At 33.8% G+C, this 26,946-nt stretch overlaps 1 protein-coding gene across 1 annotated transcript; it reads right to left on the bottom strand.

Moving 5' to 3' along the window:
• Positions 1-1,423: 1,423 nt before the first annotated feature.
• LOC123530142 (uncharacterized) lies at positions 1,424-22,191 on the bottom strand. Its single transcript, XM_045310863.2, has 3 exons — positions 22,042-22,191; positions 4,117-4,674; positions 1,424-2,498 (listed from the first exon to the last, which is right to left on the bottom strand). The coding sequence occupies exons 1-3, from the start codon at positions 22,103-22,105 to the stop codon at positions 2,224-2,226; spliced, it is 897 nt and encodes a 298-aa protein (XP_045166798.1). The 5' UTR covers positions 22,106-22,191; the 3' UTR covers positions 1,424-2,223.
• Positions 22,192-26,946: the final 4,755 nt, after the last annotated feature.

Genomic DNA, 26,946 nt, shown 5'->3' with positions numbered 1-26,946 from the left:
GCTCACATTGTTGAGTATTGCAAGTGTGATGTTTGTTGGGGATTTTTGTTTTGTTGTAACTGTTGTTGTTGTTGTTGTTCTTTTTCTTGCTGTTGCTTCTGTTTTCACTATCTTTTCATAGTTCATACTTTCGTCCTTAGGTCTGAAAAATTGTTTAGAAAAGTGTATTTTTGATCATCATAGATTTAGGTCAACAATATTTGTTTCCGTTAATTAAGAGTCGTATTATTTATATATGATATCTCTTTTTGTAGGTGGTAGCCGGTATAAGATATATAATGGAGCTGTATGCTACTAAAACCACCAACGGAGGAATGGTAAGTGAAACATGTTATACAACTCAAAACTTCATTATAATGTACGTGTACTTGTACAAGTGATACATAACCTTTAGAAAAATATTAGTAACACTTATGCTTTATTTTACATTTTTTATGTTTTTGCCAGCAGAAAATGTAGCAAAACGTATACATATTCACATACATCAATGATTCTTTCAATATACTTATTTCTGATATTTTGATTTCAAAAGACCTTAGCCTAGTATGAATATCTCTTATATTTCCAGAAATCGTGTCATCATTGTGATGTGACTGTATTGCACGTTCCTTGGGGAGCAGGGCCGGAATTTACCATAGAAAATAGTTCTTGTATGGAAGAAACTACACTGAACATGTGTTCCCTCTAATGTATTTTTTTTTATAAATTGCAAAATGCTTCGGGATCAATGATCGGTTTTAAGTTATGATGTACTAGAAGAAGCGTATTGTTTTACATTTTATATAATATTTCTTCAAACGAAGATCATGTTGTTCTGATGGATGCTATGCGATCAAGTATTACAATGAACAGGGTGTGATTCTGATTCAAAATGATGTGATCACGTGTATTTTAGTTACTTTTTTGTTTGCTGTGTTTAAAGTCACCTGAACAAAATTATAGGTCATATGACAACTTTCCACCTTCTCATGGAGAAGACTCCATGTGCCTGTCACAGTATTATTTCAGGCACGAGCGGGCACCTGGGTAAAATCACCGACCTTCCGCCAGCCAACTGGATCGCTTCCTTACATGAAAGAAATATATATCCCAAGGGAAGTTTCGAACATTCAGCGTTAAGGCGTAAGTGATTTCAATTGACTTTAACTGCTCGGCCACGGAGGCCTTTACCAACCACGTGTTGAAATTAACAATGTTGAGACATGGTTCATAGTGAACATATGATATCTTGCATAAAGTACTCTAGTGTGAGGTCTTGTATCATAATGGACAATCTTTTGCCATAATTTCTGCTATAAGAGTTACAAAATTCTTATCATTAAACGTTTCCTGTTGATTTTGTTTTATCGAACTTTTCGTTAATAAAAGTTTTGTTCAAACTGTCTTTATAGACTTACTTCACTCAAAAGAATACAATGTTCCGTTCATGTTCAATGTTTATTCTCAATGTAACGATTGAATTGTTTGGCTGAAATTGTCTCTGTAACTGCAAGGTAGTAGCAAAGAAAATAGGCCATCTTGCAGCACTGGTAATAACGCAAATGTTACAAAGCCAACAACATGTGTATAGTGACTGTAATAACATTTATGTTGTTACGGTTATAACATTTTTGAGAAAGAAACGACATATATATACACAAACTCGTATGTATAGTTCAATGTATCAGTGGAAATGATATTTCGGTAAAAATACCAACATGTTATGTGAAGGAATGGCAAGAACTTTGGTACAATAACGGCATCAACACGCAAATGCAGAACTGAAGAAATATGGCAGTATTAATAAAATACAATGGCTAAACATGACTGTGTAAAAAGTGTAACAAAGACAACAAGTTAAGTAACATGTATGTAACAAAAGCTTTAGTTTATCAACGACAATAACAAAAGCAGTTACGACAGTTTATCAATTGAACACGGGAATATATCTCGACTAGTATTCAGCAGAAAATCCCGTTGTATCTGCGCTGGTCTCCACAAAATATATTATCAAATATAAAATAGGAAGTTACTAAGTCAATAACCTATGTAGCCTCCCTTTAACTGATTAGCAAAAGTTAGTATTAATACTGACAAAACTAATATAGTGCATTTTCCTTGTGTTAAGAGAAACCCAATAGCTGAGACCCCATATTACAGCCCGTAGTGTTAATGATAAGTTCCCCATTTAAAGACATACATTTTATCTTGTTTTTGAATTATGTAGAGCTTTGCCACTATATCTTAGCGTACGGCGTTTTTTGGTTTCCAATATATATCGACTTCTGTCCATTTTTTATTTTCTACAGGATTTAGAGGTAAATTATTGGAAAAGCCGTAAGGTACAAAGTCCCGATTAGTCAACATTTCCACCATCTGTTGTATGTTTTCAGGTGGACAAGCGGTGTCAGCATTATTTTCAAATCTCTTCATTACGTCCCATTCCATAGATATGAATAAAACATTGAATTCATCAAATATTTGGTCCGACTTCTCTAGTGCTCTACACTCATTTCCTTCTGAAATGGAAATAAGATATTGAAAAACAACATACCATATGTCAAAACTTTGTACTAATTTCTTGCTGAAATAGAAACAAGACTTTGAACACGCCCTGTTGCTCTAACACTTCACATTCAACTCCTAAAATAGAAACAAGAATTAAAAATTAATAAACATCTCACCCTATTTCACCAACAATTTGCATTCATTTCCTACAGAAATGAAAATAGAACGTTGAATTTTCGGATATCTCGACCGATTTCACTAGCGCTCTTCTGAAATAGAAAAATAGAAATCACAAATACCTCGTCATATTACTTTGACATTTCTATAATTCATAAGTGACTTTATTGGATAGTTAGCGCTCTTCACTCATTTCCCTCTGCAACGTATACATGAAAAATTTAAGGTTTAAATACACCATCATCAATCCGACATTTCTTCACCGTACTTAGACCACAGGCACGAGTATCGAACCTGGGACAAAAAAGTATGACCAGACTGATAAAAACCCTTGTTTTCATCCTAAATGAGTCCAAAATGAAAAATATGTAGTGAAATATGAGCCCCCTTCAAAAGATACATATGTCTACTGAAGGCCAGAATCTCGAGATTCGAGTCTGCGAGCAATGGGTTCACTTCCCGGGCCGTTGTAAAAAAAACTCTCTAGACAATTAAACAAATTATCTATGCACTTTGCAGGATTTATTTGCATTATCTTATTGAGGAAATAATTGTGACATACATTTCATTTAACTTGACCAAACGAAATATCTACCAAAACAACTGTATATTTATACATTACAAAAAAAGACATAATTACGTTCTATCCATGCAGTGTAATGGTAAACAGCGCATGGGCACCAGGAAGGTGATACTATGGTGTTGAAAAATTAAGACTAAGATGATGAAAAGTCAAAAGAAGGATGGTGAAAAGTCGAAAATACGATGATGAATTATCGAAACTACGATGGTGAAAGGTCGAATCTACAATGGTGTAAACGGTCGAAACTACGATGATGAAAAGTCGAAACAACGAAACCACGATGGTGAAAAGTGGAAAGTACGAAGGTGAAATTTCGACTATTCACAGTCGTAGTTTCGTTATATCGACTTTTCACCATCGTAGTTTCGTGTTTTCATCGTCGTGGTTTCGACTTTTCACCATCGTAGTTTCGTTATATCGACTTTTCAGCATCGCAGTATCGTTGTTTCGAGCTCACATTATGCGGCGATGGTCCGAACGGGACAACTTACTATATAAGTTAAGCTACTTAAACTTCAAGAGATATATGTAGCGCCTTCCTCCTAAACATTCTAGCGCTTGAGATACGTTCATTTCGTTCAGTTCTGAAACAGTTCCATAAAGCCAGGGCCTGTATTCATTAACATCGTAAGTTTGAAATCTCAACATTTTGCTGTAAATTCCTGTGTAAAAAATATATTGCTGAAACGTTGCCTTGCTATTAACTGTAGTATATGCTATGTCCATGTCAAGATTCATTAATATCCATACAAGATCTGCAAATATAGTATCTGGCAAAAAGTAATTTCATTTCAGAATTTCAATGTCTAAGTCTTGAGGTTTAGACTTGAAACATTTTTGAATACGTGCCCAGTAACAATTGTGCTTACCTATGTCTATTTTAATGACGACATCTTTGGTATGAATATAGTTCGACAAATCGTTTAAGGTAATAGTTGCAGCTGAGAAAACATTGGGACCAGTGACTGTTGCATCAAAAACAACTCTTGTAGCACCTTTATTATCCTTATATGGAGCGTTGATACGTATCACCCGCCGATCATTTGAAACAGCATTATTCAAAATAGTTATCTTGCCTTCCAATTTGTTCTTGCTAATCGATTGTTGCAGCTTTTGAATATTTTGTTTCCAGGGCTCCACTGATACTACCACTTGCCCTGCTGAAGCAGCCAGTAAACTAAAATAACCAATATTTGCACCAATATCGACAAATGTTATTTTTCTATCTTGTTTGAGTACACTGTATAATTTTTGTGTTATATGCGGCTCCCATTGTCCTGTTCTGTGAATTTCTCCGGAAATACCCATGTCATGTTTTACCTCCCATGTACATATGGTATACACGGAGGGTGTGCTAGTGTTTGTACACAATTCTTCGGGTGCCGCCGGTGGCGTTTTTGGTATAAACTGCATCATCAAATATGTACCTGAAATGTCAGTGAACAAGCATAAATATCTAAGTATAGTATGACCAGAATCTGAAGTTTTATGTCCCAGGTGTCTTCTTAAAACAGGTTTAGATGTGAATTGTAAGCTAACAATACACTTGCAAAACCTTGTTATAAAATGTGATGTCAACTTGAATATTGTACAAATGTGAACGTACAAGAAATCAAACTGGTTACTATACATGTGTATTACAATGTATAAATAATAAAATATATGGTATAAAACGGTAATATGTTTTTTATAGTGTTACTCCTTATGTAGTAAACGGTCAGCATTTAAGGTGAATGTGCCCAGAGTATCTGCAGAAGCAAATGTAGGAGTCACATGGCCCGTCCGTCGCTCTGTCTGTCTGTCACCATATTGTCCGGGATTCTGTCTAACATCGGCAAAATACTTAACATAATATTGCGATTCGCTATGCACAAAATTCCATCTTCAAGGTCATTGTCAGAAGATACACATAAAATTTCGAGCTTTCCTATTAGACCTTTACAACGAATACGGACAATGTAGACGTACTATGTACTATGGTCAAAATCTGGGGGATTTCTCAAAACATAAAAATCGAACAACATAACCGCAGAGATGCGTTTACTTTCTAAGACACCAAAGTCAAAGTTTTTGCCCAATAATAAAGACACAGCATACTTTTATAATTCTTGACAGTGTTATACTCTACTGTGAATAAATCTTGTCCGTGTAAGAACAAAAACGAACACATATATCTACATCTTACGAAAAATTACCAGGTTCAGTTTAATAAAACGTCACTTTCCTTTAATTTTACTTGTTGTCTGCCTTTTTATAAAATATTCTTTTAGATCTAGTTTTGTAAATTCACGACATTTAATTTGTCAGTCTGACAACAATTAACCCAATCAGTAAAACAAATTTTGAACGGTTGATCTTCTTAAGGTGGGTCCTGATATACATTAGCAATACACTAGTTTGGTGTCAATATGTCTCAATCAGAACTAAATTCATTTACCGGTGGCTGTTTCTTGTTAAGGTGCAATAAATTTGACCTCAATTCAAATAGCCCAGAGCTATGCCTCTGCATAATAACCAAGTTTGGTCAAACTAGGTCAATCAAATTAGTATAGTAATTCATAGAACAAAATTTATCGTTTTAGACACAGCAACCTTGATCAAAGCAACCTGAAATGAATCTTAAGCTGGAGTTTTTATATGCATGTATTATCCCAAGTTTAACCTCAAACCCTTGTCTCTATTTTAAGTATCAAATAAGTTAAAATTAGCTGTACTTGCCAATATATCCGAGCCTTTCAATCTTAAATACTTCCTATCAACAAAGTTTTACCGTAATATCTCCTTTTTATTTACAGTTATTTGGCCAAATCAATTTAAGCGAATAAGGAGGGCTATATTGTTATCACACCGGCGTTGGGTAAAAGTTGGTCACCTTCTAAACTTCACATTCAACTGCCCCTATGATTATCAAATCTCATATTTTGCAATAATATTGGTTAGATATTTATATCACGCTTCTCGATACCTTCTTAATCAAAAAATATTACTTAAGGATTGGTTTTGTTTAGGGGTAAAGATTTCCTCCAATTTTTAACGCGTACACAAGTGGCATTGGCATCTCAAAAATGGAAATAGACAAGTCAAAACAATACAATCAGTACACTACATAATTTATTTTTCTAAATAAGTATCCTTCCTCTTTACCAAACTATTTCGGTACTATTTCAAGTTTCGTTAAAGTTAGACAGTAATCTCTGCAAATCGCTCTACATATATGGAACCAATTGCCCGTTTAACTGAAATTCTGTTTCATATTGTTACAAAAAGTAGACTTTCTTTATTATTTAGCGCCACCTTTGAAGTATCATTAGCTCTTTTTTGGACTTACCTCATTTGCCACCAAAAATAGGTAGAGCCAGTGTTTACAGGCCGTGTTACAGGTTATTTTGTTTCTAAGTATTTATTTTTCCTCCAACACACTGACTTTTACACGCTGATCACTAAAAAATGAGAGATTTGAATAAATATTTTTTATTCTTCCAGACACACAGATCCTAAACCCATCACCCTCCCCAGCCTCCCACCCCCGATACACTTTTACACCTATCCTCAGTTATTCATTGTAATTTTTATTCATATTCCTTTCTATTTCAGTTCTTTGCGTTTCTTTTTTATTACAGCCTACCCTTTCCCACACAATAACAAATAGGTGAACGATCTGTATTTTTTTCTACCATAATGATTGCTTTCTGTAAGCCTATACAACATGCGACTTTACAGGGCTTTTATTTGTTATCATATATATTCTTAATACAAGTTCCTAAAATATGTTTGAGAAACCCCCCCAAATTTGAACGAAGTACAGAGTACGTTTACATTTACATTCCCATGTCCATGTCCGTGATAAAGGTCTATTAGACATTTACGGATTAAGTCTACGTGGACTGTGAACACCTGAGACGATCAATTTTTCAAGGGGACCGTCTCAGCATGATAATTTTAATTTATGTTTGGTAGGAAAACATTCCTATAATGATGGTAAGGTCTGGCTTAATATGTCACTGCACAGGATAATATTTGGATTTGTCTGTCCGTCCGTCTGTTCGCCAAAGAAATGTTTTGTTATACATATCGCAAAAAGTATTTGATCTAGCGTCATAACACTTTCCTGAAATGTTCTTCAATATTATAAGTTGAACATCTGCGACAAAGTTGAAAAGATGAGCTAGTCTGATCGCAATGTATCCGTATTCCATCGTCGTCGTCGTCCAACATGAAAAAATCTAAACAGGGTCAGATGGGATCAAAATGTAGGTCAGCAGGTAAAACATTGTGAAAACTGTAGAAAACGTAATATCTTGCGTCTCCGTTCCTTTGTTGTTATTATACGCCCGAAGGGACGTATTTTGGGATACCACAGGTGTTTCTCTGGCTGTCTGTCTGTCTGTTTGTCTGTCTGTCCGTCTGTCCGTTAACAATTTCGTGTCGACTCCGCTCCTTGAAGGATTTTAAACAAACTTGAAACAAATGTTATCCACATCAAGAGGACGTGCAGAGCGCCTGTATTAGGTGGCTTGCTTTAAGGTCAAGGTCACACTTAGGGGTCAAGGTCATATGACTTTGTTTCGTGTCCGTTCTGTAACTCTTGATCTGTATGAGGGATTTTAAAGAAACAGTGCACAAATGTCCACCACATCGAGTCGACGTGCAGAGCGCATGTTTTGGATGGCTAGATACAAGGTCAAGGTCACACTAAGGGGTCAAAGGTCATATAACTTTGTTTCGAGTGCGATGTGTAACTGTTGAACTGCTTGAAGGATTTTAAAGAAACTTGGCACAAATGTTTACCACATTGAGACGACGTGCAGAGCGCATGGCTCGCTTCAAGGTCAATGTCACACTTAGGGGTCAAAGGTCACATGACTTTGTTTTGTGTTTATGTTGCATTGCATTGCGGTGCTCTTGGTTTTATTTGGCATAACCATTTTTTGTCCACTTACAATATTTTTTATTGAACTGCTTCCCTTTTATGTTACTATAAATAGGTTATTTTGTAACATTTTTATTACTGGCCGTAGGGAAAAAACCGATACCACTTTTCTGTGGTACAACATGGATGGTACCTGCAAAGTTAAGGTGTATTTTGACATATCTGTACCTGGTAATGGTTTTAGTGGACTTTAGAGTTTTTCGGGGAATTTCTTCCCTTTGGTTTCCTTTTCGTTTGGGCTTCAACAGTAAAGTTCTTTAAATTTTGCTCCCATCCCCTGATATAATCCTTCGGGCGTATATTGCCCCGCTTGGCGGAGCACTTGTTATTTCTGTATTAGCGTTATAGACTTTGTATTTGTATAACTTTATTGTTTTAATTTGTCAGTAGTGGACGGACGAAGAGATGGACAGTTTTTTTACTAGATAAATGAACGGAAGATAGGAAAATAATCAAAATAGAAAAAAATCTTCCCATTTATACTGTATTATGGCATAAACATGAATGAAATGAAATTCATTTCTTGTTGACAGTTTATCAGTTTATACAATCAATCCGACATGTTTTCTTCTACACACAAGGAATGCACAGACATGTACGGTTCTTGAAAGTCGTTGTCGTGAGTGGCTCCATACAGAGCTTACACACTTGTAACACTTCAATCTGCGATTGAATGTTCTACAGTTATTCTGTAATGACATATATATTTGTTCAATTTAGTACATTTAATTAAAAAAGGGCATAATTCTGTCAAAATCCAAACAGAGCTACGGGGATTGCTTTTCTTGGTGTAGATTTCGATAGTAAATAACTATTTTAAGTTTCAAGTCAATAGCTTTGATAGTAACAGAGATATTTGACTTTATCAAAAACTTTAACCAAAAATTCTAAGTTAAAAAGGGGCATAATTCTATCAAAATTCAATCAGAGTTATGCGGATAGTTTCTCCTGGTGAAGCCGTTGATGGTAAATAATATTTTAAGTTTCAAGTCAATAGCTTCGATAGAAACAGAGATATTTACCTTTTTCAAAAACTTTAACCAAAAATTCTAAGTTAAAAAGGGACATAATTCTAACAAAATTCAAATCAGAGTTATGGGGATTGTTTCTACGCGTGTAGACTTAAATAGTAAATTAGTATTTTAAGATTCAAGTCAACAGCTTTGATAGTAACAAAGATATTTGACTTTCAAGATCAAAAAAATTAACAGAAAATTCTTAATTAAAAAGGGACATAATTCTGTAAAAATTCAAATCAGGGTAACGCAGAATGTTTTTCCTGGTGTAGACTTCGAGAGTAAATAATTATTTTAAGTTTCAAGTCAGTAGCTTTGATAGTAACAGAGATATTTGACTTTATAATAAAATTTAACAGAATATTCTTAATTAAAAAGGGGCATAATTTTGTAAAAATTCAAATCAGAGTTATGGGATTTGTTCATCCTTGTGTAGACTTCGATAGAAAATAACTATTTTAAGTTTCAAGTCAATAGCTTTGATAGTAACAGAGATATTTGACTTTATCACAAACTTTAACCAATAATTCTAAGTTAAAAAGGGGCATAATTCTATCAAAATTAAATCAGAGTTATGCGGATAGTTTCTCCAGGTTAAGTCTTTGATGGTAAATAACTATTTTAAGTGTCAAGTCAATAGCTTCGATAGTAACAGAGATATTTGCCTTTATCAAAAACTTTAACCAAAAATGCTAAATTAAAAAGGGACATAATTCTGTAAAAATTCAATCAGAGTTATGGGGATTGTTCTTCCTTGTGTAGACTTTGATAGTAAATAAGTATTTTAAGTTTCAAGTCAATAGCTTTGACAGTAACAGAGATATTTGACTTTATCAAAAATTTTAACCCAACAGAGATGCCGACGCCGGAGCGAGAGCAATAGCTCTACTTTTTCTTCGAAAAGTCGAGCTAAAAATAGGCACATCCAAATTTATATCACCTACCGCATAGTGATGATATAATAACTCAAACTCTATTGCCGTTATAAACTCTTTTTTCATATCGCGCATAATATAATTAAACTATGTTGAGACGGTCCCCTTGAAAAATCTATCGCCTTAGGTGTCCACAGTCCACGTAGACTTAATCCGTAAATGTCTATTAGAACACACTCTTATTTGGATTGTTTAAGTTTCTCTTAACATTGCAATGATTTATGTAATGGAATCCCCTAGATGTTTTCTCTCTTTTTTGTCTTGACGATCTATTCTTTGACTATATTTCACTCATAATTCAATCATAATTTCCTTGCTCCATTTGCAAGGTCAATGTCATAAAGAGATGTTTGTGACAAGTATTATGGTTTAGTACCTTGATATTGTTTCTAAATGGTTGAAATGTATTTTATAGCATTGAGGTACATCTACTCTTATCCCCGAGGTAAAGAACAGGAGAGGTAAACAGTTTTATGACTAATTGTATTCATTCTGTGCTATGAGCCATAAAGATCTATGTTATCCGTATTTTTACTTTACCTAAGCTTGACAACAGTATTTATAGCTACAATGAACGCTATGATTGTGTAGCTACCCTGATTTGACAAACGTATATTTCATGGTGATCGTTGATGCGGTTGATGTTTTAAAACATATGAGAGTCTAATGCTTCAAATTTCATCAACATATTCTATCTTACGCATGATCATGATGTTCGTAGTATCATATTCTGCGGGGATGATCTTCATGTGTTTCATACGCTATATATTTTTATGTCAAGATTTCTATCTTGAATACAGCATAGCAAATTTATCAAATGATATGTTTTCTATAATATTAACTCTTATCATGCTGGACACGATTGGTTTTGCCTTTGCGACCAGTGTAGATCTGGTCAAGATCTGCACTGTTCGCCATTCAGTCAGTATCTTTTTTGCAAGCACCTCTTTGAACAGTAAATTAAAAGATGGACAAGTTCATTATAGAAATTGAGCAGGGTAAGGGTTAATACTGTCAAAAATGTTTTTATAAAGTGCATTACTATTGACATGTTTGTGTTTGTCTCTTTATCTTTCTAAGATAAACACAGGACAAATGCAAGTATCATGTTTGAAAATCTGTGTCGCACGACTATGGATATTTTTTCCATTTGATAGCCTAATTAAAGTTTTAATATATTTAGTAATATATTTAGAAATATTCTAGAAGAAAGTTACTGAAGATATCTGATAATGTATCCATTTTGTACCTTTTCACTCACGTATTCAATCCATGTCTGATGATGGTTAATATTAATTACATACTAAATTAAAAACTCTGTTAAGTTTCAGTTTAAACAGATACAGCTTTACATCAATCACGGAAACATAAATCTTCTTTTTTCACAAGCAGTATTATAATTACAGAACTAAAGTTCAAAATCTTATTAAACCAGCAAGCCGGAGCTATTACTCTAATAGAGATGAATAAAACAAGTTTGATTCTAAAGGTATTTGGAAGTCTCTCAAACGGTTAGGTTAAGCAGAAATCTAATGAGAGCAAAATTCAACGATTTACCAGAACCAGTATTAATTATGATGTTTTAGAAAACAATCAGTACTCTCAAAATATATGCGATAGAGCAAAGCAACTCCGTTTCAATCATGCATTCAATATTTTTTCACGATAAATGCCCCAACTATTTGAAACAAAACTTTAATAAAGTGTTAGAGATACGTTCAAAGACAAGATTTTGTAGTTTCTACAATTTTATCCTTTGAGTCAAGGACATTCTTTTATCAAGCAATTTCAGATTGAAATGCTATGCCCAGTAGCCTAAAAATATAAAAACTAAAACAAGATTTAATCTGCTTTAAAATCACATCTTCTTAAAGAAGGTAAATCACAAGCGGAAAGTGAAACCATGCGATATTAATATGTAATTTTTAAATTCAGTTGTTGTTTTACTGAGGTACTTAATAAAGAATCAACTCTCTATAATACTTCTTTTGTTTTTTGGTTTTTTTTTTGTTGTTGTTGATTTTTTTAAATTTTTCTCTCTTCATTCGCATGTTAGTTTTTGTGCTTCTTTACTTAACATATAACCGAAAAATAGGTACCCGACGATAAATGACTTGTATGATTTCTTTACAAATGTTAATTCAGATTGGTAAAATAGAAACTCCAATGAACCTTTTCTAATAAATAAGGATGATATTACATTAAACTCAAAAATAATTACTGGTGAAATTAAGAAAGCAATTTCGAACACAAACAACGTGAAAACTCCCTCTATTGATCTTATACTAAATGAGGGCGTATCTTAATAAAATCATGGGTTCGGGCTTTGTACCAAAATTGTGGCTTAAGGAATAATTAGACCAATTTATAAAAATAGGGAAAGTCATAACGATCCTGGTTATTCCCGTTTGAATACTATTTTAAGTTGTCTCGGAAAAGTATTCAGTGCAGTACTTAATATTAGACTTACAAAATATATTAACGAAAACGAAATATTAAACGAAAATCAGTCAAGATTCAGGGCAGTCTGTTTGACTACAGATCATATGCTCTCTTTATATTATTTAATGGAACTGATGTCTGTCTGATTACGTATCTCCAATTTTGAAGACATAGTGTTATTTGGACTCTGATTAGTGACTACCATTGAACAGATTATATAAATAGCAAAGTGCACCTAATGCCAATTTTTTCTTAACTTTTACCCTGCTAAATTTCTAAAACGGGCTGGTCCGTCATTCAATTTGGGCAGTACCATTTATTATTCGAAGGGGTGCTGGCTGAAACTTTAATGACTGAATAGCGATTAATGCAGACCATGATGTGCTGGCTGATCTTGGGTCTACGCTGGTCGCAAAGGCAGAATCACTCGCCGCCAGCAGGCTTCTGTCTTCAGTTTTATAGGTTTATGACTTAGAAATACTAGTGATTTGGACATTTTCTTTATTGAAAAATCGTCTGTGACGTAGGGGTAACGCATGTTTTTTCGTGTTATAAGTTATAAAACGAAAAAACATGCGTTACCCCTATAACATATGCATATTTTTCCTTATATACACTCTATTCATTGGAAGTCACTTATCTGAGTCTGAAAAAAAACTAAATTGTCAAAAATATGTTGAAAAAAATTGTACATACGTTATCAATGTGTTCAGTTCTAACCTACTTTCTTTTTCAATGACTGCAAATAACACAAAGATCGTTTTGAAACTTTTGACACTTTTTCACAAAGGACAATAATTGTACACGATAGGTTTACATAAAACGAGTCACGGTACATTAATGGCTGTGAATGTTGATGCGGCTGCTGTTAACGTTCATACCAGGCCTTAATCCACGCGTGCAATACAGTGTGTTTATAGTACAATGTATTTATTGGAGACATTTTCATTGCTATAACTTTTTCTCATTCAGTGTGAATATTGAATTAACGTCAAAACAAATTAACCAGGTCGTCCCCTAGGTTTCTCTGTTTTACTCCTTTGATAGATAACAGATGACACAGTAAGTCAATTGTTACAACATGTATGTCAAATAATATACATTTTAAACATCCGAAGCTCAATTTTTTTTACTACATCCTATAGGTGGGGGGCCAATAAGGTCTACCATGCACCCCCACTAGACTTTTTTTCATAGGTACCAAATTGTTCGGCAGGACCAACTCTTTCAAAATAAAAAATGTTCCCATGAAAAAACTCTTTTGAATTATAGATGATTTCACTGTTTCCATGGCAACCGTTCATTTTTGAAAAAGACAACCATATAGATGATAATCAGTCATATCTCAGCCAGTTTTGGTGATAAAACAATAAAAATGGTGTCAAAGTAGAGCTAAGACATTGGCCTTTAAATAGCAGCATTTTTGTGTTAATTAACTAATTTGCATATTCATGAATATTAATGAGACTTTTACAAAATGACAAAATTTTGTTTGAAAATAATATATTCTAAGTTTTAAATCAATTTAAACGTACCAAACAGTTTTGATATGTTCTGAAACTCTCTCAGCGATTTCTTGAATAGTAACACTGATGGTAATTTGTTTACTCCAAAATAGGTATGTTTAGCTAATTTGCATAAAATTAACCACTATCACAACCAACGTCTCGGGAAACAAGATACCACTAAAATTTGATGAAATGATATAACTAATTGTTATCAATGAAATAACAATTATGTGAACTATATTGTTTGGAAATGTTGTTTAAACACCTTTTTTAAAGAGGAATCAGTATGTAACATACTTAACACATGTTACGTTACCCTTTCAATAACCTTGTTTTATTACATCAATTATTTAGAAAATATAGATCAGACAGTTTTGATCTGGTCTTAATGTCTCTCAGTGTTTTCTAGAATAGTATTTTGTTACTCTGCAGATGAATAATTTTTTCTACATTAGGTATTTTAGCTAATTTGCATTAAATTAATCTATTAATTTGCTAAAACAGACATCTCTGGAAACAAGATATAACTAAAACTGAACGACATGATGAAATAAACTGTGATCAATAAACTTGTGTTATTTTAGCCATATCATATGAAAATATAGTGTAAATACTTATTTGAAGGAGGAATCTGTTTAGCATACTTTGCACATGTTATGTTAATATTCCAGTAATTTTGTTTTATTGTATCGGTATTTTCTCAAAAAGTAGTAGCGGGATATTTAGTTATCAAGGTATTAAAAACTAGCTCTTACAAAATAGTATAGTTTCATACTTCTCAAGTAATGATATTATTTTCATAACGGCGCTTTAAAATACGTTACCACTGTATTTTGCTGTATTTAGATATATATAGGAAGAAATTTGAATCATTGTTATCAATATTATGATATAATTGATTTGTTAAAACTTTAAAGTATTAATTCTTACATTCTTTCTTTACTTTTGTCAACCAAGAAATTATCTGAACCATTCATTACACAGTCAGTGTTCCTTTTTCATTTTCAATTATATTAATATCAGTTTCTTAATCAAGCTGTTCTTTTATTTGATGGTTTCAATATTGTTGTCATTAATTACATTTTACATTGATTATGTATTTTTATGTATATATTCTGTATATATCAATTATGTATAAATCCCTGCTAACATCCATACACCGATAATTGGGTTAAAATTTGGGACTGTCTTTCATGGAAAATGTTTTTTTATGGAATATTTATCTTGTTTTGTGTGATTGTGAAGTGTATTTCTGCAGTTATTTACGTGAGAAATAAAGCATTTTGTTTTTGAGTTTAGAAAAACATGCATTGTATTGAGATATTTATGGGCTTATTAATAAAATAATCACTGTTGAAAAGCAGCACTGAACAAAAACTATTAAAAACAAATTGAAATATTCAGGTATTTTAAGTAATCTTTAGATTTAAATTTATGAAATTGCAAAAAGCTGTCAAGAATGTGAACAATATTAAGTGTTTGAAAACCAAAATTGTTAAGATAACAATTACATAATGCTATTCAAAGCTTTAGGAAGATACTGAGTGCCTTCTGAACGACACTTCGGAGTTGCTGAAAACATTTTGCAATAGACTTTATGAAGATCCTTCAGAAGCAAAGAACGCAACCAAGCAAATAAATAGCAAACTCAGTTGGATCAAGTCTGTTTAAGAGAGGTAATGAAGTGTGAAACACACCTCACGCCCACTAGCACTGGCTTAAGAGGAACTCTGTTTTAGTAAACATGGTCCAAAAGGACCAGAAAAATGTAAAAGCACTGAAACCGAGTACGAGGAGACTTTTTACAACCATCACATGGCACTTAAAGACTTTATTGTGATAGCAAATATTTGTTTAAGATGATCCTTTGGAAGCATCAACAACACAACCAAGCAAATAACAGCCGACTTGATTTGATTGTGTCTGTTTGTTAGAAGTAGTGAAATGTGAAATTGCCCTCACACCCCTAGCTTTAGCTTAAACAGTGTTCTGTTATAGTAATATTGTATGGATTAATTAAAATCTGAATCTTAAATCAGATGAAATGTCTTAAAAATGATGTGACTTCCGATATTTTCACTTTAATGTTACCTTATATAGCGTATTTGCTCTCTTGTTGTTTAGCTGTTTTATGAATAATATGTTGCTTTTTAACATATTATTTATAAAATAGAAAGCAACTGACAAAAGAAGATCATAGGCTCTCAAAATATCACTTTATTGTTTATGAATGACATTTGGTCACACTTTGATTCTGAAGCAATTTGTATCATGCTCTCCAGTTTCTTGCTACAGTTTGAACTTTTGACAAAGACAGGTCATGTCTTTGTCATAACCTTTGGTATGTAACTTAATTGATAAACTTTATTTGTAATGATTTATGCATAGTTTCTCTTAGTAGTGTTTCTCTTAATGTTCCGGCATATCCAGGAATATTCCACCACATAATACAATTTAGTTGCTGTCTTATTGTGTCTGTACAATTTAAATTATTTAAAAAATATTTTGTATATTCTGTCGTTCTTGTAAATGTTTCAAAATGACAACAACAGTCTTCTTTATTTCATATATATAAAGTTTTATATATTTCTTATATCTTGATTTGGTATCACTAAAACAGTATTGTCAACCTGGTAAAAGTTTTAAATCTAAAGTTTTTACTTTAATACCTACATATTTTTGTTTGTTTGTTAGTTCTGGTTTAGCACAGAAATTCAGTCATGTAATGTTGAGCAGTTAACCTAATCTAATAAGTGTCCCTGGATTCTGTACCAAACTACTCAGTTCTCTACAGGCAAGTGCTAAGTTCCCCGTACTATACAGGTGTAAGTCTGTTGACTTCAGACACAATGATTTGTCCTATCGAGCTAGAGTTGGTTTAGCATATGATCCTATAATGCTACTATTTCTAAAATTCAAAAAAAACTTCTTATAAAACTTGATTTTTACTCGCAGGATGACTGCACATATCAGCTGTATGATCATAATATTATGAACGCACAGATGGATATTATTGTATGTTTTATTAAAATTCCATCAAAAATTATTGTTACATTGATGATGCAATATATAGTTTAGGCAGTTTCTGAAATAACAGAAGAAAACCTTCTTAAGACTTACCGCTAACAGTTTAAATAAATCAGTATGTGACAATTTGGGCTTCAGTTTCTTCTTAAATATCTTTTTTTTTAAAAAAAAGCAATGGTAGTGGTAACGTATTTTAAAGTGTGTTACGGAAAATAATCACACTGTCTGACAAGTAAAGAAGCATGTTGTATTATAGTACAAAATAAGTAACATTAATTATGTTTCTGGAATATTTTCTAAATAATTGATGCATTACAACAAGGTTGTTGAAATGGTAACGTAACATGTGTACTGTATGTTACATTTTTATTTTTCCTTCAATAAAGTGTTAACTCTATGTCTACAAATATTATAGACCACATAAAAATTGTAATTTCATTGATAACAATTAATTATAACATTTTAATCAGTTTTAGTGATCTCAGAATTTTATTCGTTGTTTGTGACACTGGTTCATTTTATGCAAATTAGCCGAGAACAAAAAAATACCATAAGAGTAACAAAATGATATATTAAAAACACCGAGAGACTTCAAGACCGGATCAAACCTGTTTGGTACATTTAAATTGATTTGAAACTTAGAAAATGTTATTTTTTAACAAAATTTTGTCATTTTGTAACAGTCTCATTAATATTCATGAATATGCAAATTAGTTAATTAACACAAAAATGCTGCTGTTTTTAAAGGCTAATGTCTTAGCTCCATTTTGACACCATTTTTATTGTTTTATCACCAAAACTGACCAAGATATGACTGATTATCATCTATATGGTTGTCCTTTTCAAAAATGAACGGTTGCCATGGAAACGGTGAAATCATATATTGTTCAAAAGAGTTTTTTCATGGGAACATTTTTTATTTTGAAAGAGTTGGTCCTGCCGAACAATTTGGTACCTATGAAAAAAAGTCTAGTGGGGGGTGCATGGTTGACCTTATTGGCCCCCGTACTACTAGCAAATACTGTCCCCCATCGTTTTAATATAAAGAACGTTATTTGTCCTTGAGTTTTGATCAAAATTAACCTTACAGATTTTATAATTTATCGAAATATTTGCAGATACACATTCAGTTAGGGTATTTATTAATCCCCCGCAGTGGCGGAGGGATTATAGGAATGGTCTGCGTCCGTCCTTCCGTCCGTCCGTCAGTGCGTCCTTCAGTCCGTAACAAAATCGTGTTCGGTCCATATCTCCTAAACCCCTTGAAGGATTTTCATGAAACTTGGGTCAAATGATCACCTCATCAAGACGATGTGCAGAACCCAAGAGTCTGCCTTGTCGGTTCAATGTCAAGGTCACAACTCAAGGTCAAAGGTTTGAGTCTGCCATTTTGTGTCCGCTCTATATCTCCTAAACCCCTTGAAGGAATTTTCATGAAACTTGGGTCAAATGATCACCTCATCAAGACGATGTGCAGAACCCATGAGTCAGCCATGCCGGCTCAAGGTCAAGGACACAACTCAAGGTCAAAGGTTTGAGCCTTCCATTTTGTGTCCGCTCTATATCTCGTAAACCCCTTGAAGGAATTTTATAAAACTTGGGTCAAATGATCACCTCATCAAGACAATATGCAGAACCCATGAGTCAGTCATGCCGGCTCAAGGTCAAGGTCACAACTTAGGGTCAAAGGTTTGAGCCTTCCATTTTGTGTCCGCTTTATATCTCCTAAACCCCTTGAAGGATTTTCATCAAACTTGGGTCAAACGATCACCTCATCAAGGCGATGTGCAGAATTTAGGAGTCAACCATGTCAGCTCAAGGTCAAGGTCACAACTTAGGGTCGAAGGTTTGAGCCTTCCATTTGGTGTCCACTCTGTATCTCCTTAACCACTTGAAGGATTTTCATCAAACTTGGGTCAAATGATCACCTCATCAAGAACTTATGAGTCAGCTATATCAACTCAAGGTCAAGGTCACAACTGAAGGTCAAAGGTTTCAGCTCTGTATCTCCTAAACCCCTTGAAGGATTTTCATGAAACTTTGGTCAAATGTTCACCTCATCAAGACGTTGTGCAGAATTCATGAGTCAGCCATGTCAGTTCAAGGTCAAGGTCACAGCTTAAATCAAAGGTTTACCCTTTCACTATCCATAGCAGTGGCGGGGGATTTAGCTGTCTTTCAGAGTGCCTTGTTGGTATTGTTGTTGTTGGCGGTGGTGTCGGTTTATTTTGTATATAGATAGATTTTTGTTTGTTTGTTTGTTTGTTTTGGGTTTAACGCCGTTTTTCAACAGTATTTCAGTCATGTAACGGCGGGCAGTTAACCTAACCAGTGTTCCTGGGTTCTGTACCAGTACAAACCTGTTCTCCGCAAGTAACTGCCAACTTCCCCACATGAATGATCAGAGGTGGAGGACTAATGATTTCAGACACAATGTCGTTTATCAAATAGTCACGGAGAACATACGCCCCGCCCGAGGATCGAACTCGCGACCCCGCGATCCGTAGACCAACGCTCTTACCTACTGAGCTAAGCGGGCGGGCTTTAGATAGATTTTAGATAGATTAATTTCTGTGTACAATGTACATATGCATGGCAATATGTATATATATAACAACACACAGATAACAATGAACAAGTGTGCATGTTAAATAAAGTCATGCCATATACATTAGCCTATAACATAAAGGATGACACAAAAAAGAGATAGAAATCATCTCTTATTTCCATCGGGGTCATTGTATTCTGCTTTCATCTTGCATTCAATGTATTGTTATGTAAAACACACATACTCTTAAATATTTATAGTTAGCAAAATCTACCTCAAGAAAGTACGAAAATATAGTAAAATGCTAAAATGTACAAAATGGTTTTAATTGTCATTCTGTAACAGTAATTCATCTATTATATATGGTTATAACCACTTCCGAATAAAGGCCTAACTTGAGAATTTTTCTATGCTTCAACATCGTATATGTATAAGATTTTGTATACGGTCCGCAATTTCTCTTATCCCTTACAGAAAAGTAAGCATTTTAGTCAACATGTATTACCTCTTGATGTATTTTGCAGTTATCTTCAGTTGTATTCATTAAATGAAAAATAAAATGATAGTGATTATTACAGTGATAACATCATCATCATAATCATCATCATCAATAATAATAATTATAAAAATGACAAAATGAATTGAAAATAAAATAGTAATATGTTTATCATATTTATTTAAAACAGACCATGCTTATACACATGTAAAGTATAAATCATATGCGCGTTAAATTGTATAAATAAGCACACAAAGAGTACACTAATCAAAACGCAAAAATAACGTACTAAGGTCGCAATAAATAGGCTCGCGTAGGCAAATTGAATCTATGGGAAATAAAGTGATGCATACGTAGAACGTCCTGATCCTGAGGTCGCGGGTTCGAATACTGTTGAGAGCATTGACCGAAGTCTCCATAATCGTTTACCTAGGGCATAAGTACTGGTCAGAAATGATCGAGTGTTGTTACATACAATGCAAAAACTTTCTCTACAATTAATGTAAAGTAATAAATTAAAATTAAACGACATTGGATTGATTATTATTCATGAAAATAAACTGGAGAACTTTTTCCATGTTTTACATTTATATAATTTTAATATATCATTTTTTTTTTCAAAAAATAGTAATTTACACTTAAACATTGACAAAACAGTTGATGAGAGTGAGACCAGTTTTCGCATTGCCATGGTTATAAACTGTCACGGACATAACCTACTATATCCAGCAGGTGTAACAAAGAATGTGTAAGTTTTTCGCCTGTTCTTTTTTTTTCTGTAAACTTTTACTCTTCATTTGAGCCGTGCCATGGGAAAACCAACATAGTGGCTTTGCGACCAGCATGGATCCAGACCAGCCTGCGCATCCGCGCAGTCTGGTCAGGATCCATGCTGTTCGCTAACAGTTTCTCCAATCCCAATAGGCTTTAAAAGCGAACAGCATGGATCCTGACCAGACTGCGCGGATGCGCAGGCTGGTCTGGATCCATGCTGGTCGCACACCCACTATGTTGGTTTTCTTATGGCACGGCTCATTTATTAACAGTATTATGTGGATTTCCTCATACATGGTTTTCCGCAATAAGATCTCCATGGGCGTATCCGGATTTTAAGGTTATGTTTCGGTCCCATGTTCCCATGACCGGTAAAACATGTTTTCGAGTAGAACATGATATGTCTTCAAATAATTAAAAGTTACATTCATTAGTTTAAAGGTCCATAATGCTTTAAATCTTTATCTTAAAAACGGATGAAATAGCTTTCCAAATAGATGTTATGCGTACTTACACGGTTAGAAAAGCACACATTTTAATATTGTACATGAACTGTTATAGTTAGAGCATTAAAGGGAGGTAATAAAACAATAGATTCAATAAAACATTCTAGTACATTCGGCAATATTCAAACCTTTGACAAATGTTAAAGAAAGTAGTTATCAGAAATAGGATTTTACAAGAAATTAATGTATTTTATGTTCCAAACGAAAAATGTGGCAGCCACATGTTAAACAAAGACATTATGAGCCTTTAAGAAATACAGACTATTCACTCATAAAGTCAAGGAATTTGACAATCAGCGTTTATCATTAAGCAATTAGCATTTCAAAATAGCTATTTGGCATTAAGTAAATGACACATAGCATTTGGTATGTAGCATTTAACATTAAATATTAGCATTTAGCATAAAGTAACTGGCATATAGCACTTAATATTTGTCAATTAGCATTTAGAAATTAGCATGGCGCACCTGACTTCGATAAAGCTGTATCTCAAAAGCGAAACACATACTTAAATAAACTATTGAATATCGTTAAAAATTCAAAATAGAAATGGCGACTGACATTTTTACACATTTGAGAAGCATATGTATTGTTAAAAAGAAAATAACTCACCTATTGCAACTAATACTAATAAAACATATATATTCCGCTTTTGGAAACTAGTTTGCATTAACATTTTTACATGTACAGCTTCAATCCAGAAAGGTAACTCTAGACTAACTCGACCAAACAAGATATTTAACACAGATTGAAGATATGCATGGATGTTCTTTTAAGCAGAACAATATAAAGTCTACCTAAGACATAAATAAAAATTGACGAAAGGCTTGAAACGCTACATTTCGTTTTTGCGTGATTCTTTTTGTAAAGAAAGATGTTTAAAACAAGCAAAATGCAAATATACATTTTTGTGGGATAATGTTTTATTTCATTACACATAAAGATAGGTGCAAAAAAAAGAGGAGGATTTAAAGTTTCATCATGGTTCTGACGAAAAGAGCACAACTTATTTCTCTTAATTTTATAAAGTAGGGACTTTGTTGCTAAAACAGAATTATTATTCTGGTCTGTAACCACGGTGTATGTATCTTTTGTACATTTAACCCTTATCATGCTGGGCACGACTTATTCTGCCTTTGCGACCAGTGCAGATCAAGATCAGCCTGCACATCCGTGCAGTCTGATCATGGTCTGCACTGTTCGCCATTCAGTCAGTATCTTTTTGGAATTCACCCCTTTTAACAGTTAATGGTACTGTCCAACTTGAAAGATGGACAAGTCCATTATAGAAATTTAGCAGGGTAAGGGTTAAAACATTACATTCCAGTTTTACTTGACATAAACGTTGTTTTCTTTTCTCTCATTACAAAATGAATGGGTGAAAATTTTCAACAAGTTCATTTCCATCAAGTTTGACATAGAATGTATATATGACACTGAAAAATGATAAAGTGGGTGAAAATAAAAGTTAGATATTGGTAAAATTGCAAAACGAATGTAAATTTTTTCTGCATTATTTCAAAAGCGTTGCAACGGTTTACTACCTTCTGCACAATATTTTTGGTTATTTATAAGAATATCTTGCAAAAATCTTATGTTAGTAAGTTTGTGCTACTAGTCACTTTCAGAGTATTCACTTTTTATGAATTTTTGAGATAAATTATTTTTCGCCTTAAATGTGTGGATAAGTCCCTTTAAAGCGGTATGCTCTGAACATTTACAGAATCTGTTGAGATCAAATAATCTGTAATAACGCTAATTTCTTTCTTCATACTGACACTGACATTCTCTCAGCAATCATTTTCTCTCTAAGCTCAGAGTCAGAGACAAGAGATATTGTAAGTTTTTCAAGAAAATGCTATTAAAGAGGATTTTATGGTAGAGTTTTTTTTAAAAGACTCTAACGACTGATACCAGTCTATTTTAACGACAGAAAACGACTCGCAGGGATTGATCTCATAATCTACATATAGGTTGTTACATGTTTCATTTAGTTCCATGACTAGTTAAATATCATATCTACAATGAAATAATTAAAAAGAAATGTTTTGAAGAAAAAGAACATGTTATTATTAAAAGATGGAATTATTTCCGATTGTCGCAGTACAAGAAAACATATATGCATAGTTGCGGAGTAAATATATGAGAAAATGTGAAATTCCTGACAAGGTATTAGGTTAAATCACTTTGACAAAATACTATTATTATATTCGTATTATATAATATTAATTCGTATGTTTTTATTCAGTACAAAGGTACAAATATCAGAGAACTTTTGTACTTATTGTCGGGCATTCGCACTTTCTATGTCAACGAAAATGTAATATATAAGCATAGGTGGTCACGTGGTGTTTGGTGATCTGTAACGACCGTAGTGGGGGCCTCCGCGGCCGTGTGGTTAAGGTCGCTGACTTCGTATCACTTCCCACTTACAGCTGTGGGTTTGAACCCCTTTTTAGTGTAGAATTATTTCACGTGAGAAAGACAGGCTGGGTTACGAGTAGTTGGTGGTTCTATCCAGATGCCCGCTCGACCAGAGAAGCACCTGATATTTTTTTCTCCACCACTAAAAGCTGGAAAGTCGCCATATGACCTGTAGTTGTATCGGTATCGGTGTGACGGAAAAAGGTCACAGCTGACTATTGTAAAGACAAGTAATTCTCGAACGTGTCAATCAAATGTAGTTTTTAGGCAGTATAATCAATAATTCTCGCAGAACTATACTTTAGTAGCAGTTTGCACGCTTCTGGATAAAAGTAAATATTCAAAACTGAACAAGCAATAGGAGAGATCGTGTTTGTATACAAATCCGTTGTATTTTCTATTTTTAGAACTGATAAGACAAAGGTCAGGTGGGCAGACGCCGAGCGTCCATGTTTTTTTGTAAAAGTGATGTTTTTCTAACGCCTTAAACTTTCTTAAAACACAAATGATATCAATATTTTTTGATCAATGGAAAGGACATAAAACAAGCAATTTATTGATTACTTTTAATTATTATTTCGAAATAAAAATGGATTAATTATGAACGCTTAACTTACAGTGTTTTTTTCTAAAGCTTTGGAGCATCGTTACGCCGCTATTAAAACCATATGTCATTTAAAATGTTTTTCATTTTAAAAAGATATTTAAATCAGAAAATATGAAAATCGTAAGCATTTCAAAACTTTTTGAATTTTTAAAATCCATAAATTAGCGAAAAAGTTATTAAAAATTAAAAATTCCGATCCCATACACAAACGATGTAAAAACATTTGTTTAGCCTACACCACATAAACAGGTTTTAATGCGTGACGTCACGGCGATCTCACCTATATCAGGCAAACAATATTCCATAGTGGTTGATTTCTGCCAGTATCGATACTTTCACATTTGGCGTTGTTTCGTTCCGTAGCCCCCGCCAGAACGACAGAACGCCAAGACGACGCTTTTTGGGTCGCCGTTTATAAGTGTCGATCCTCTATAAGCGGTACGCCACACGTACTCAAATTGTCTCTAGTTTCACACAAAACACATGGAGTTTCAAGTAGAATATTAAATGCAAATGGTATTCACCGTCAGCAATGGGCTTGTAGGGAAATGTTGCCAAAACAATCTTTGCCTTTGCTACATGTGAGAACTCTTCATTTTTTCATTTAGTGATAAATGTTGATACTCTGTAGGACTATAGCAGCTGCTCGCGTTCTGCTGGACCTACACATCTTATGTTTAAGGAGGAACCACACTATAACTTTTTTTCAGAGCCCACGTTATTGACTGGTACCAACAAAAACTGGAGGATATTTCTGATTTAGATCTGTGTGTATTTTTACGTTTAATGTATCAGTGACGTTTCCATGACGTCGCAAACATGACCACTTCGCGCACTTTTGACGTCAGATATACGGGGACAAAATCTGCCTTGAAATTATTGTACCGGCAATATTTTTTGACGTAAACCCATAAATTATACATGAAATGAAAGCTGACATGAAACTCCAGACGATGATTTACTCGGAATTGCTCTACGTTTTCGCGTAATAAAATGAGAGCCAAAAAACGAGTTTTCTTTTTACTTAAATTTTCCACAAAAAATAGCTTCGCTCAACATTAAAAAAAAATCCATCCGTAATTTTTTTACCAAAATTGAATATGTTTTACACTAATACGTCCTGTAAATATGTAGTAAAAACCAGAAAGTTTTACCGTGCCGTTTTGTGGCTATAAGAAATTTTAAGCATCGCTACAGTAACAGTTTTCGACGCTGAAAAAAATGACGTGAATGTGAAGATATGGCCCTTAAGGTTAGGCAAAAAAGTTTGTTTCTGGTAACATGCTAAACAAATAGGGTAGGTGGCTAAAGTGCCGCCAGTTTTTATTTACACGTTTTCAATCAACTATAATAAATTTTTATTTAATGATGATTTAATCGGAATTGCTCTACGTTTTCGCGTAATAAAATGAGAGCCAAAAAACGAGTTTTGTTTTTACTTAAATTTTTTTCACAAACATAGCTTCGCTCAGCGTTAAAAAATATCCATCCGTATTTTGTTTTACCAAAATAGAATATGTTTTACATTAATACGTCCTGTAAATATCTAGTAAAAAACAGAAAGTTTTACCGTGCCGTTTTGTGGCTATAAGAACTTTTTAAACATCACTACAATAATATTTTTCGACGCTGAAAAAAATGACGTGAATGTGGAGATATGGCCCTTAAGGTTAGGCAAAAAAAGTTTGTTTCTGGTAACATGCTAAAAACATAGGGTAGGTAGCTAAAGTGCCGCCAGTTTTTATTTACACAATCACAATTAACTGTAATATATTTATTATTAGGTATAAGGCCATGTCACGGCTACGAAGTAGGTTCGAAGTGGCTTCTTTGACCATGTCTGGAAGATTTTCAACCCAGTTGGGTCCCTTTTGACCTGAACTTGTACCCTTTTAATACATGGTCGACTAGGTATGGGTCCTGGCTACGGATTAAGACCATGTTCGAAAACCTGGGTGAGCCATATGTGTCAGGGGAGGTAATACATGGAGGAATAGTATTGTATTAAATTCATACCTATGAATTTCAGCTGATAATGACACTATGTAAGATTTTGACCCTTGTTCGAGTCTCTACAGCCCAGGTACCTACCTATACCATATATGAATATGTTTGTAGATGTCTTAGCTTTACATTTAATCTACTTACAAGTCCATATGATGCCATCAGAGCTCAGGACAGGTATCAGAAAATGACCAAACTTGTTATTTGCAGTAGGGTGCTGGCCAAGACTAAGCTCGTCCGTCCCGGGGAGCCGTGAGAATTGCTTCAATGGCGTCATTGGACTCAGTGATGGTAGTGCTTGAATGTTTTAGGACTGCCTTGACTGCTCTGAAAAGTTCATATTTTGAGAATATTACGGAATTTGACCTATGACCTTGACCCCTAGTCGACCGGGTTCGAACCTGAAGTGGCCTGTTTTCTTTAGGTACTTGCTTGCCCTTCGCAACAAGGTATCACTTATTAAAATCGGACATCAGGTTATG

The sequence above is a fragment of the Mercenaria mercenaria genome, chromosome 13 (genome assembly GCF_021730395.1).
Source record: "Mercenaria mercenaria strain notata chromosome 13, MADL_Memer_1, whole genome shotgun sequence".
NCBI classification, from domain to species: domain Eukaryota; kingdom Metazoa; phylum Mollusca; class Bivalvia; order Venerida; family Veneridae; genus Mercenaria; species Mercenaria mercenaria.
Note: the sequence above shows the minus strand (reverse complement) of the source record. Positions and strands in the feature narration are given on the sequence as shown.

What these genes read in the sequence shown, in the direction of transcription:
- LOC123530142 (XM_045310863.2), bottom strand. Translation starts at nt 22,105, where the DNA reads ATGTTAATGCAAACTAGTTTCCAAAAGCGGAATATATATGTTTTATTA. An exon ending in ATTAGTATTAGTTGCAATAG is followed by an intron (nt 4,675 to 22,041) that starts GTGAGTTATTTT and finishes CTGACATTTCAG; the next exon opens with GTACATATTTGATGATGCAG. An exon ending in CGTCATTAAAATAGACATAG is followed by an intron (nt 2,499 to 4,116) that starts GTAAGCACAATT and finishes TTTCCATTTCAG; the next exon opens with AAGGAAATGAGTGTAGAGCA.